The 13766-nt window shown below is 32.0% G+C and overlaps 2 protein-coding genes across 2 annotated transcripts; both read left to right on the plus strand.

Moving 5' to 3' along the window:
• The first annotated feature begins 1614 nt into the window (after positions 1-1614).
• On the plus strand, positions 1615-3252 carry LOC127080005 (uncharacterized). The gene is made up of 3 exons (XM_051020344.1): positions 1615-2170; positions 2264-2491; positions 2765-3252. Exons 1-3 carry the CDS (start codon positions 1615-1617, stop codon positions 3250-3252), a joined length of 1272 nt encoding a protein of 423 aa, XP_050876301.1.
• Positions 3253-6387: 3135 nt separating this feature from the next.
• Positions 6388-8722, plus strand: LOC127083515 (linamarin synthase 2). Its single transcript, XM_051023821.1, has 2 exons — positions 6388-6919; positions 7751-8722. The coding sequence occupies exons 1-2, from the start codon at positions 6406-6408 to the stop codon at positions 8692-8694; spliced, it is 1458 nt and encodes a 485-aa protein (XP_050879778.1). The 5' UTR covers positions 6388-6405; the 3' UTR covers positions 8695-8722.
• The last annotated feature ends 5044 nt before the right edge of the window (positions 8723-13766 follow it).

Genomic DNA, 13766 nt, shown 5'->3' on the forward strand with positions numbered 1-13766 from the left:
TGGATGAAGATAATATAATAGATTGAAACAAAGTTTGAAGAGGCAACGATAATGATTAATGAAATATATAAGAAATTCTTCGAATATTAATGAAGAAAGAAGTCAAAAAGCCAAGGAAAGAGAAACGAAAGAAGTAAAAAGGAACAATTCTACCCGCTTTAGACAAACACTCAGCAAATCTGATAAAATGAAGAGTTTATAAAATGAACATTTAGCTAGAAAGGATCCACAACCACTACTAGAAAATATATCTTCAGTGACATGATATTACAACGACCATTTTTCCACCGTAGTCATATCACATTTTTTACATGCATGTTTTTTTTTATTTTGTTAAGAAACTTTTAATCATGGTTCCTAAAAATAACCGTGGTAATAGAATATGGATAACAAGCTTCGAAGCCCATCATTAACATTTTTTCATTTTCTTAATAAAAATAAGCGCGTGTCTCTTCACATTTATTGTTATTTAAAAATTGAAAGTATAACAACTACAATTGTTTCATTTAGCCGTGATTATATGTTCCATATTTCACTACGATTGAAGCTTGCAATTGTTGTGAAATTATTTCCCCCTAAATTAAAACATAACAGGTACCTCATTTCATTCATAACACACAAAGGTTCCCTAGAGAACGAGACGACAACGATAGAGAAATATTCACTATCTTCATTCATTTCTGGAAACGAATATCATTTATGGAAACAAAATCGTCACCCTCTTCAAATTACAGTACGCTACCATTCTCTATCTGATGTTTCTGAATGTTTATGTTCTTCACTAGGGTTACTAATTTCTTTTTTTAATAGATAAATGATGTTGGATTTTGTTGCATTTCATGAATCAACGCTTTCGGCATTGACATTGTCACGTGTATCGTTCATGTTGCCATGTTCATGTTTTATTCATATTTTGTGAATATATTTCAGGTGTTTCCATGTTGCCATGTTCATGTTGTAATTTTGTGAATATGCTTTAGGTGCCTCCATTTTGTTCATGTGACGATGTTCATGTTTTATTCATATTATGTGTATATAATCATATTAGGATGTCATGTTTGTAGCATCAGTGTGCGATTCAAATTAGTCTTTTGATATAAATATCAGAATTTGTTATGGATCATAGTTTGATGAAAGCTGATAGATTAGGTCCGGGGTGTATGAGAATGAAGTTCTTGAATTCCTTGAATTCGCCGAAAAAATGTTTCCGACAATAATGGTATCTTTTATTGTCCTTGTGTTGTTTGCGGGAATATCAAAAAACTGTCAAAGAAAGAAATATTACATCACATATGTTGTGATGGAATATGTCAAAATTATACAACAAGGACCTGGCATGAAGAAGTGGATAATAATCGAAATGCAACGTCACAAATGGATGAAGATGATGAAGATACGAATGATCTACTAGAATATATGATTCGTGATATTGGAGAATCGTCTTATATGAAAGCTCATATTTATGATACTTTATGTAGAGACAAAGATGCGCCTTTATATAAGGGGTGCACCAGTGTTACAAAATTATTTGCGTTGTTAAAATTGTTTAATCTGAAGGCAAAATGTGGGTGGTCTGATACAAATTTCACATAATTGCTTAATTTTTTGAAACAAATGCTACCAGAAGATAACAATTTTCCGGATCTTTATTATGAGGAAAAAAAGATATTATGTCAAATGGGTTTGGAGTATGTCAAAATACATGCATTCCCTAATGATTACGTATTATACAGGAAAGAGTATGAAAATTTTGATCAATGTCTAGAATGTAGTGGGTCGCGTTACAAGTTGAAAAATAACAATGGTGATGACAATGACAGTGTTAGTAAGAAGCGTCCTCATGCTAAAGTGTTATGGTACTTGCCAATAATTTCAAGGTTAAAGAGACTTTTTGCTAATGTGAATGACGTAAAAAATATGAGATGGCATGCAGTTGAAGGAAAATATGATGGAAACATTCACCATGAAGCTGATTCTTTGCAATGGAAGAAAATTAATTCATTATTTTCGGATTTTGGCCTTGAGCCAAGAAACCTTACGCTTGGGCTTGCCGCAGATGAAATGAAACCCTTTGGTAATCTGAGTACTAACCATTCTTTGTGGCATGTTCGTCTCACGATTTATAACCTACCTCTTTGGTTGTGCATGAAGCGCAAGTATATGATGTTAAGTATGATGGTTTCTAGACCAAGATAACCTGGAAACGATATAAATGTTTATCTAACTCCATTAATTGAGGATTTAAAACTTTTGTGAGATAAAGGTGTTGATGTTGATGATGCATATTCTGGTGAACAACTTAAGATGCGTGCAATGCTATTTTGCACAATCAACGACTCCCTCGCATATGGTAATTTGGCTGGATATAGTGTCAAAGAATATAAAGTGTTTTCTATATGTGAATTTGATACTTGTTTTCACCAGCTTAAGTTTGGAAAAAAGACCGTTTACCTTGGGCATCAGAAATTTCTAAAACCCAACCATCCTTATCGTAGATTGTGAAAGGCTTTTAACGGAGAGCGGGAGTTTGAAAATGCTCATAAACCTTTCACTGGTGATGGAGTTTATTAACGACAAAAACACCTTAATATTGTCTTTGGGAAGAATAAAGATGGTCCCATTGAGAGAAATATTTGGAAAAAGAGATTGGTGTTCTTTGATCTTCTATACTGGTCTAGACTCGATGTAAGATATTGTCTTGATGTGATGCATGTGAAGAAAAATGTTTGTTAAAGTTTGATATGAACACTTCTAAACATTCCAGGAAAGACTAAAGATAATAAGAATTCCCGTTTAGATATGGTGAAGATGGGTATACCACAACAGTTGGCTCCAGAAGATAGAGGAAAAAGATCTTATTTGCCTCTGATATGTCACACTCTATCTAAAAAGGAAAAGAAAAGTTTTTGTGAGTTTTTGTATGGTATCAAAGTTCCCCAAGGTTATTCTTCAAATATTAAGAAACTTGTATCAATGAAACATCTCAAGTTAATTGGCCTAAAATCTCATGATTGTCATGTCTTGATGCAACAACTTCTACCAGTGGCTATCCGTGGCATCCTTCCAAAAAATATAAGAGTAACTATAACCAGATTATGCTTATTCTTCAATTCTATATGTAATAAAGTTCTTGATTTCAAAAAAATAGATGAATTAGAAGAAGAGGTTGCAATAATATTGTATCAATTGGAGATGTATTTTCCTCCATCATTTTTTGACATTATGGTTCACTTACTTGTTTATCTAGTATGAGAAATCAGATTTTGTGGTCCAGTTTATTTAAGGTGGATGTATCCTATAGAGAGATACATGAAGATATTTAAAGGATATACGAAGAATTATCACCGACTAGAAGCTTCGATCATTGAAAGGTACATCGCAGAAGAAACTCTTGAGTTTTGTTCAAACTATTTGTCAGAAACATAGTCTATTGGAATTCTTAAGTCTCGTCATGGTGACAAATTTGAAGGTAGGTACTCAAGGTTTAAATTTTAAGTCAATGAATCCAGATGTAGTACTTGAATAAAATTTCTATATATTGAATAATCTTAGTGTAGTTGAACCTTACATAGCTACACACACAAAAATTATAAAGAAAAAATATCCCCGAATGAATGACAAATGGTTATTGACACGACATAATAAGGAATTCATAAGTTGGCTTAATAAGAGGATTTATAATGATGATTGTGCATCTGAGAGAATTAAATGGTTGTCGTCCATGCCAAAATTTATTATGATAACTTGGACGACACATAACATTTATAATTATTCCTTTTACACAAAAGCAAAAGATGATCGAAGTACAATGAATAATAAAATAATGGAGTTATGGTTGAGGCCGAATTCATGTATTTCTCTAGTTCGAAAGATAAAAATCCTATTTTGGCAACCATCGTGTTCTATGGTGTCATTTAAGAGATTGATTATGTTACTTGGAAAGTGCCTTTATTTAAATGCAAGTGGATTCCCAATAAAAATGATGTACACATTGAGGAGTTAGGATTCACATGGGTTGACCTTGGCAATACAACTTATAACACCGAATCATTCATCATGGCTACTCAAGCAAAATAAGTTTTTTATGTGACAGACCCTACAGACTTATCGAATAGATGGTCAATTATTTTCAAAGGAAAACACATTCCTCATAGTGATGATGCAAGTTTTGTTATTTCTTCCACTCCTTCTTATACAACACAAGTGCCTACTTCATATGAAGAAGTTGATAGAGATGATGTACATGCTATTCATAAAGATCATCAAGAAGACATATGGAAAAATTTAAAAAGTATTTTATATTCTTCTTTCATAAATTATTGTATGTTATAATTTTTAATGATGTTATTTCTAATAACTATTATTATTTAAAACTATAGGTGTTTAAAGTCAAGACACCAAGAGACAAGACATAAAAACAACAAGAGAATGTTATTTGATGTAATGATGTGTATATTGTAGGTTGTTTTGTGCCATTTTGGTTTTGATATAATATATAATTTTTGGTTCCTAATGAAATTGTATCATTGATGTAGTACAATTTTTAGTTCTTAGTGGAATTGCGTCATGATGGAATACGATTTTTTGTTAAATTCAATTAAAAAATGAGTGTATTATTGTTTCTGGTGTAATATGATTCAAATATATTTAGGTTAAAAATTTGGGAATACTGGAAAACTGAAAAATATATTAAAAAACACATAATATCACAACGATTTTTAATTCAACCGTTATCATAAGTAGAACGCGATCCAGAATAATAAAACGCAAGAATGGTGTTGCAGGGATTCGATCCCAGGACCTATAAATTATTTCACAACGGTTGTTTTCTTTATCCGTTGTTATATGTAGCACGCTACCTAACTTATAGTCATGGTCACTCACCCGTTGTGAAAAACAACTTACATATAATTACAAACTACTTAACAACAGATGTGAAACCATCATTATATGTATTTTATAACCGGCATTATATATATTTTCCGTAGTAATGGTGACTGCAAACAAACTAAAACTAAATGCATAAACTCCACATCAGGCCTTGTTCCTCGTCAAAGTCGCCACTGGAGTTATGATTCCCATACAAGTAATTAGATTACACCTCATCCCATATATCATCTCCTAAATCTAGAGTCCACGTGGTAGAAGGAAGGGAAGTTAGAGATTAAAAGAAGTCACATCATACACTAATAAAGATCAAGGTCATCAATAACTGCAAGTTCAACCCATACCCCAAAAGAGTTCCCTATATAATCAAGCATAAACATGTAACATCTGTGGCGCGTATCCATGAATCCAACGAGGGCCACCGATGTAACTTCCATCTACATGGGTTCAACTTGATTGGAAGAGTTCTTGAGAAAAAACCATAACCTAGATTCGCCAATCTATGGCTTAGGGGATACTATTTAGGTATGGGTTAAGATCTAAAAAAAAACGAGTCAACCAAGCCTAAAAAAAAGGCGAACTAGGGGGATGTACACGCCCTAAGGGATAGATGATCCTATTTGAAGGACCTTCAATAATTTGTTAGATGAGAAATACCATGTGATCTTAGCACACTTCTCCCACAAGAAATTTTTTCCAACGAAGGTTCTAGGGTGTTCAAGCCGTAAAACCTATCAATAAAGCCAAACAGAAGAGCTCGGATGTAAATACATATTATTCTAAAACCCTAAATTTGCCACTTAGGATCGTTCCCTACTAGATCGTCCCATTGCTTGCAGGTATACCACCACACACATAAAACGGAATATGAAAACCGACATACCATAATTCATCATCACTTGAAGAAAAATTATTATGAGATAAATTTTAAATAAATACATCTTCCAATAAATATTCTTTCAAGCATCAATCATAAGGTGTGGCAAAGCAACACGATTATCTTTCAATTTTTCCCTACAAATTGGTGTTAATAGCAATTTTTTTAAAAATAATTTGTGATTTTTATTTAGATCAGTTTGAATTTACATTCAACCGTGCTCTTTCTCTTTCTCTTTCTCTTTCTTGTCTTCCTCCATTTCCTTTCTCGTTTTGAAGATATAAATAAAGTAACTATAAATAATTAAAACTTTGATAAACAAATTATTTAGAAAAGCTTGTAACTTACTTAATGTGAATATTCATGTACATATTGTCGAAAATTTGGTGCCCCTGCTTTCTTACTCATCTCAAGACATAGCTTCGTTGATATTCTAATCCTACAATAAGGATATTATTCACCAACACCTATCAATACAAACAAAAAAGTATATTCCGTTATATTTATAAACAAAACACAAGAAGTATATTCCCTAACATGATTCTTAACATTACATTATATATAAACGACAAGAAAGGAAAACTAAATCCACACCTTCATTGTAGAAGTCCTAATACATCTCAAAGAAGCATTTTTTTTAAATGGAGTCTGCTACTCATCATACCCAAAAGGCTCATGCTGTATTTGTACCATACCCAGCACAGGGCCATATCAATCCCTTAATGCAACTAGCGAAACTCCTTCGTTGCAATGGTTTCCACATAACCTTTGTCAACACTGAGTTTAACCACAAACGTTTGGTTAAATCTCTTGGAGAAGAGTTTGTGAAAGGTCTCTCTGATTTTCAATTTGAAACCATACCGGATGGTTTGACAGAGTCAGATAAAGACGCAACACAAGATATTCCATTGTTGAGTGACGCAATTAGAACAAAATTTTATGCTCCTTTCAAAGATCTTATAAATAAGCTGAACACTTCATCCCCTCATATTCCAGTTACTTGCATAATTGCTGATGGGCTTTTGGGATTTGCTGGAAGAGTGGCTAAGGAAATGGGCATTCAAGAGTTACAGTTTTGGACAGCTTCTGCCTGTGGCTTTCTGGGATATTTGCATTACGATGAACTTGTCAAAAGGGGCATTCTTCCATTCAAAGGTAAACTAGTACTCTCTTGGTTTATATTCATTTGAGTTAATTTTCAGAAATACATTGGACTTTTTTTTAATGCTCAATACTTTTCATTTTAAGTGTTTTTTTATAAAATTTATACTGTTCTTAAAATAATTTAGATGAACAGAGCAAATCAATAAGTACGAGAAAAATATTAAATATTAAATTTATATTTTAAATGGGCAAGTTGTTTAAAATTAATTTTTTTATTTTAAATTCAAACTATTTTGGATATTCTATTATAATTTTTTATATAAAATTGATGAGATGTTCGTTTTTTAACTTATATTTTTATTGATAAAGTTTCACGATAGATTTATATAAGATGCTTTGTTATGTTTGACACAAAAAATATTTATTTAAAAAATAACAATATAGATAATGTTAAGTATAAAAATATGAGATGCAATCAAAACGGTTTAAATTTCAAGATGGAATTAGTTTCGTAAGTTAATTAAAATAGAAAGATAATTAAATAAATAATGAATTGACGAAACACATCGAGTTTTTTTAGTGTGAGGTGTATCTCTTTTCTAAATTGTATTTAATCTGATCATATTTTTTCAATGAAACAATTCAAATCAAATTGAAATACATTGTTTAAAATTTTTAAATTTATTGATATTTTATATTAAAATAAATTTAAATCTAAAATGTATATTTTATCAAGAAAATAATAGATATTAATATATTATTAGGAGGAGACATTGATTTCTATGGCCGATAATTTAAAATTTATGAAAAAAAAATGATATTTAATATTCTTATAGTTAATTTTTGTTATGTCTAATTGGATTATCTTTCTTAAATTTCTAGATGAAAATTTTATTGTGGATGGTACCTTGGAAGAAAGTTTAGATTGGATCCCAGGAATGAAAGATATTAAATTAAAAGATCTTCCAAGTTTTATGAGAGTCACCGATTTAAATGATATTATGTTTGATTTCATGGGTTCCGAGGCACAAAATTGTTTGAGATCATCAACAATTATAATGAACACATTTGAAGAATTGGAAGGTGAATCCCTTAATATTTTTAGGAGAAAAAATCCAAACATATATAGCATTGGTCCACTTCACTTGCTTGGAAGGAATTTTCCAGAGAAGGAACATGGTTTTAAGGTAAGTGGTTCAAGTTTATGGAAAAGTGATCCAAAATGTATAAATTGGTTGAATAAATGGAAATCTAGCTCAGTCTTATATGTTAATTATGGAAGTGTAACGACTATGACAAATCATCACTTGAAAGAATTTGCTTGGGGAATAGCAAATAGCAAGGTACCATTTTTATGGATAATGAGGCCAGATGTCGTAATGGGTGAAGAAACTTCAAATTTGCCACACGAATTTTTAGATGAAGTTAAGGATAGAGGATACATAACTAGTTGGTGCTTCCAAGACCAAGTTCTTGCTCACCCATCAGTTGGAGTCTTTCTAACTCATTGTGGTTGGAATTCAACGATTGAATCTATTTCTTCAGGCGTTCCTACTATTTGTTGGCCTTTCTTTGCTGAACAACAAACAAACTGTAGATATTTATGCAATATTTGGAAAACAGGAATGGAAGTTAACAATGATGTGAAAAGAGAGGAGATAACAAAACTTGTGCTGGAAATGATGGAAGGAGAAAATGGAAAAGAAATGAAAAGAAAGGGTTTAGAGTGGCAGAAGAAAGCTAAAAAGGCAAATGATTTCGGAGGATCCTCATACAATAATTTTCATAAATTAATTACAGAGGTTCTTCAACACAACACTATTTGAATCCTTGTATTATCGATCAAATATGAAATATGTCTCATTTTATTACTTTTATTTCAAGTTTTAATCATTCATATCCTCACTATTCTAAATTTGTAGTTATCCTATATTAGTTCAAGGATACAATATCTTGTTTATTTCTTCATGATGTTATAATCAATTTTACAATGATACAAATAAAGTGTGATGATTATTTTTAATCATTTATTAATTAAAAATTCACTTTTATATACTTACGACTTTAAGTCTATAAGTGATTGTTTCCTTTAGAGGTGGATGTCAGTAGGTTATTGGTGAGTTTGATTCCAAATTTACTATACCAAACCAACCCACCAATGGAAAAGTTGGATCCAATTTCACACAAAATTAGTTTCGGTTTTATCGGTTCATTAGATTGAGTTCAATCAATTTGATTTATTATTGAACCAATTATATATTTTTTAAATGCAACAACTAAATAGTCGTCTCATAATACATTCCTTCTTTTGAAATCCATCTTATCAATAAGTTTCTTAAAATTAAAACATAGAAAGAAGTCAATATTTATTAAACATACATCAATATCATAAGTTCTAAAGAGAATCAAGGCATAAAGAGAACAAAGGAACCATAACCTATTATGGTTCAATCATCATCCCAATGATAAACTATTATCATTAATTACATTTTCATCATAATCCAAATCATAAACTATTAACATTGTATTACAATTTCGTCATCATTCAACTATAATAAACTAACATCAACATATTACATGTCCAATGTTCATTATCATTCAACAATATCCACAACAAATTGAGATTTCACTCAAACAACAACATTTCCTTTTTTTTTCCTGAAACCCACTTCATAACTTTAACTTCATCATCATTTCATCACCATCACAATATTAAAGTGATCTACATGGATGAATTACCAATATTAGAAACATTAAATGAAAACATAAGATGAAATAAAAAATTTAATAGATGCACATACACCATTCTCCAACTTCACATCAACATGCTCTCATTTAACATGCATCATTGTAGTTGACATTGTCCAACTTCACATCTAAAGATGTGAAAAACACAAGAAAGTGGAGCTTTGAATTGGGTTTTACAAACAAAAGACTTTTCCAAAATAAAAACACCACTAACAAGTTTAATAATGAAGAGATAAAAACACAGAGATTTTTATCCTGATTCGCTTGAAACTCAAAGCTAATCCAGTCCATCCGCCAAGGTGATTTGCCTTATACACAAGGACTTAATCCACTATAATCAACAGATTACAATAAATATAAAGAATAACATTCTTAGTCTTCTCAAGGATCCAACTAAACCTTAGTCTCCTCAAGGACTCACAAAGAATAATTTTCTTTGTCTTCTCAAGGATAATCTCCTTAAGGAATCAAACAGATAGTTTGAATAATAGTTTATGTGTTACAAGATGCTTCTACACAAGCATATTTTTACACAAATGAATAACAAATACTTAAATAAAACTGTATATAAAGAATGATAGCTTTTCACAAAGAAAAATAGCTTGTCAAAATACTTGTGCAAAATCAGCATTTTCTTCAAGTCTCTAATGCATGCTTATATAGTGAAGCATGTGACCGTTGGAGGGAAAAATGGGGAAAGCTCCTTGAGCAGCTGCCCACTATTGGATGGGAAAAGAATGATACCACATATTTTCCTTTCCCCCATAAAAGCAGTGACAGGTGTGATGAATAGTACAGTCCTTGCCCGCGAAATCAGGTAGTGGAAAGGTTGTCCGATTTGTACCATGTACTATTTGACCACGTTCCCATTTAATCTTATCTTCAAATTCATTGGCTTCTGATGAAAGATGATTGAAGCATGAAGTGAAGAAGTAGAGAGCTATATTTATAAACTTCAGAACCTTGGGTCAGAACCTTGACAACGTCAGTAGTCTGGCTTGAGGTCTTTAGTATCTTCAAAATCTTCAGAGTCTTCAGAATCCTCAGTCAGAACCTTGATAACTTCAGTCGTTTGTCTTGAGATCTTCAAAATCTTCAGCTACATAACAAAAATTTAGAAGCTTGTCATTCTTCAGAAGTTTGGTGATCATAGTCATGTCCAGAAGCAAGTACTGAGAGAACATTTTAACAATAATATAGAGTCTCCTCAGAAGCTTCTGATGGGTGAAATAACACAGAAGCAGAAAGAACATTGCAACAACAATATTGACGTCTTTCAGAACTTCTAATTGCAGCGTAGAAGCAGATTTAGAATGCAAAGTTCAGAAACTGGTGATGTTGCACATCATATGATCAGAATCAGAACTGGTTGTTAAAGCTATACAATAACAAACCATTAGGGTACCAAAGATGTTCTCACACAAATACAACATTGTTATCATCAAAGCTCAAGGTATAGATGCATAACTAAATCTTGTTCTAACAATCTCTCTGTTTTTGATGATGATAAAACATGTATTTTGATGAACAATTTAGTACATGGTAATCACAGAAGAGTACATCTTACAAAAGCACAAAGCTCCCCCCTGAGATGTATAGTCCTATAAAGATAAAATCAAAATGAGAGAACACTTTCCTGTTTTACCTTTTGAAGTACCAGAGCGAGTATTCAGTCAGAATCTAGTTTATCTTCAGAAGTTAGTTCATGTTGTCCAAAGCACTTGTTGATAATATCATCATTCTGATAAGCTTTACCTCAGAATCTTTTAGAAACTTTTCTTCCTTGAAGGATAAGGTTTTAAGAACCTTGATTTTTTAGAAGCAACACCTTCATAAGTAGCACATTCAGAACCATTATGATTCTTGAGAATTAACCCTGCAAAAGCACCTAACAAACTTTTCTCGAAGTATTTGTTAACAGAAGCATTTAAGCAATGTTTCGGTCTTTACTTAGGAAATTAGATATCAAAATAAACACTTAATTCTTCCCCTTTAGAATTTCATGTTTTCTCCCCCTTTGTCATCAATCAAAAAGATAAAAGACAAAAATAAAGAGAGAAACAAAAAAAAATCATTGATTAAAAATGCCAACAGGAAGTGCAGAGATACAACTGGTAAATAAAAAAGGGAATAACAAAGTACTGAAATGAACTACAAACGAAATGCAGCAAGAAGAAAAAAAATACACAAACATGCAAAGACTTTTTAGAAAAACTAAGGGTTTTGGGAAGAATAAGGAGACGACGAAACAACTAGGTAGTCATCAGGAAGATTAAAGGGATCTACCAAAGGATCAATACCTTCTTCAAGACAGATCTCCATGTATTATGCTAAAACTTCTGGTGGATCGATCTTTGTGAAGATAGGATCGTTATCCACCAGAGTATTCCTGCCGTTTATTTCTTCCTTGAATGGAGGAGTACCTTCACTAGAGACAGATCCATGAGAAGATCTAGTCTGAGCTAGTTGCAGTTGTTGAAACTGTTGTTGAACCAATTGTTGTTGAGCAACCTTTGGTCAAATTGGAGAGAGTTGTTGTTGTTCAGTTGCCTTTGAATATTGTTATTGTTCAGCTATTGATTGAGGAGGATGAAGATGAAGATGAAGAACAGTTGAAGAGAGAGAAGAGAGGTTGTTTGAAGTTTGAAAACTTGAAAGTGTGGGAGAATTGTGCACGTAGTGTGAATATGTGAGTGAAACAGGTTTAAATAGAAAAATTTGCAATGATGATAAAAAGAGAATAACAATCATATGGGTAAGTGTAAAGGTTTAAACCTATTTCCAAGAATCGTTAAACCTAATGTATCACGCTTTTATCACGCATGCTCAGAAAGTGGGACAACTATCTCCACTAAGAACCACATGAAATCAAACAATGAGACAACCATTAAATGCAACAACTGTTCAGAATCAGGAAGATAAATCATTAAGATTGCTTCTGATAAGAACCTTTATGATTCATAAAAACTTCCGTACTTCAGAAAGCTTCATGTTTCAGAGTCAAAAAGCATAATAATCTCAGAATCTAATCTAGAGTTCTAAAGACTTAACATTCTGAATTACATCTTTTCATTCTAGACACGATTTCATAAATAGGTTTTTCAGAATGAATATGAATCTATTTTCAGCGAGGGGTTTTGTAAATATATCATCTCATTGATGGTTTGTATCAACAAATTTTAAGTGAAAAATTCCCTTTTGAACATAGTCACGTAAAAAGTGATGTTTTATTTCAATATGCTTAGCCCTAGAATGCAAGATATGATTCTTAGATAAACAGATAGCAAAAGTATTATCATAGAGAATAGGAATGTTACTCTCAGATATCTGATAATCTTTCAGGTGACTCTTCATCCAGAGTATCTGAGTGCTACATCCAGAAGCTGCAATGTATTCAGCTTCGGCTATTGATAGCACAATTGTTGAATGTCTCTTGCTGGACCATGAGATCAAGTTATCTCCCAGAAATTAGAAAATTCCAGAAGTACTTTTTCTTTCAATTATATCTCCAGCATAGTCAGCGTCACAATAGCCTACTAATTTATACTCACTTAATTTTCTATAAAATAAACCAAGATTAGTAATACCTTTCAGATACCTAAAGATTCTCTTAACAACAGTTAAGTGAGTTTCCCAAGGATCTGATTGGAAGCGAGCACATAAGAAGACACTAAATAAGATATCAGGTCTAGAAGCTGTTAGATATAAATGAGAACCTATCATACCTCTGAAAAGCTTTTGATTTACCTTACTGCTTACCTCTTCTTTATCTAGATTGCGTGTAGGATGCATTGGAGTTTGCTAGCTTACATTCTGATAAGTTGAATTTCTTCAAAAGTTCCTTTGTATATTTGCTTTGATGAATATACATGCCTTCTGGTCTTTGATCAATCTGGATTCTCATAAAGAACTTAAGTTTTCCCATCAAACTCATTTTGAATTCTGCCTGCAAATACTTAGCAAAATCCTTACACAACAACGCATTAGCAGAACCAAAAATAATATCATCAATATATATTTGCACAACCAGAATGTCATTCTTGAAGGTTTTGCAAAAGGGAGATGTGTCCACTTTCCCTCTAGTAAAATCATTTTCTAACAGAAAGTTGCTTAGTCTATCATACCAAGCTCTTGTAGCTTGCTTTAGACC

Source organism: Lathyrus oleraceus, chromosome 5 (assembly GCF_024323335.1).
Source record: "Lathyrus oleraceus cultivar Zhongwan6 chromosome 5, CAAS_Psat_ZW6_1.0, whole genome shotgun sequence".
Classification (NCBI taxonomy): Eukaryota; Viridiplantae; Streptophyta; class Magnoliopsida; order Fabales; family Fabaceae; genus Lathyrus; species Lathyrus oleraceus.

Bases quoted from the DNA above. Each gene is read 5' to 3' on its own strand.
- LOC127080005 (XM_051020344.1), top strand. From the start codon at position 1,615: ATGCTACCAGAAGATAACAATTTTCCGGATCTTTATTATGAGGAAAAA. The intron at 2,171-2,263 runs GTATGATGGTTT...TGTGAGATAAAG, and splicing joins GCGCAAGTATATGATGTTAA to GTGTTGATGTTGATGATGCA. The intron at 2,492-2,764 runs GTAGATTGTGAA...TAAACATTCCAG, and splicing joins AAAACCCAACCATCCTTATC to GAAAGACTAAAGATAATAAG.
- LOC127083515 (XM_051023821.1), top strand. From the start codon at position 6,406: ATGGAGTCTGCTACTCATCATACCCAAAAGGCTCATGCTGTATTTGTA. The intron at 6,920-7,750 runs GTAAACTAGTAC...TTAAATTTCTAG, and splicing joins GGGCATTCTTCCATTCAAAG to ATGAAAATTTTATTGTGGAT.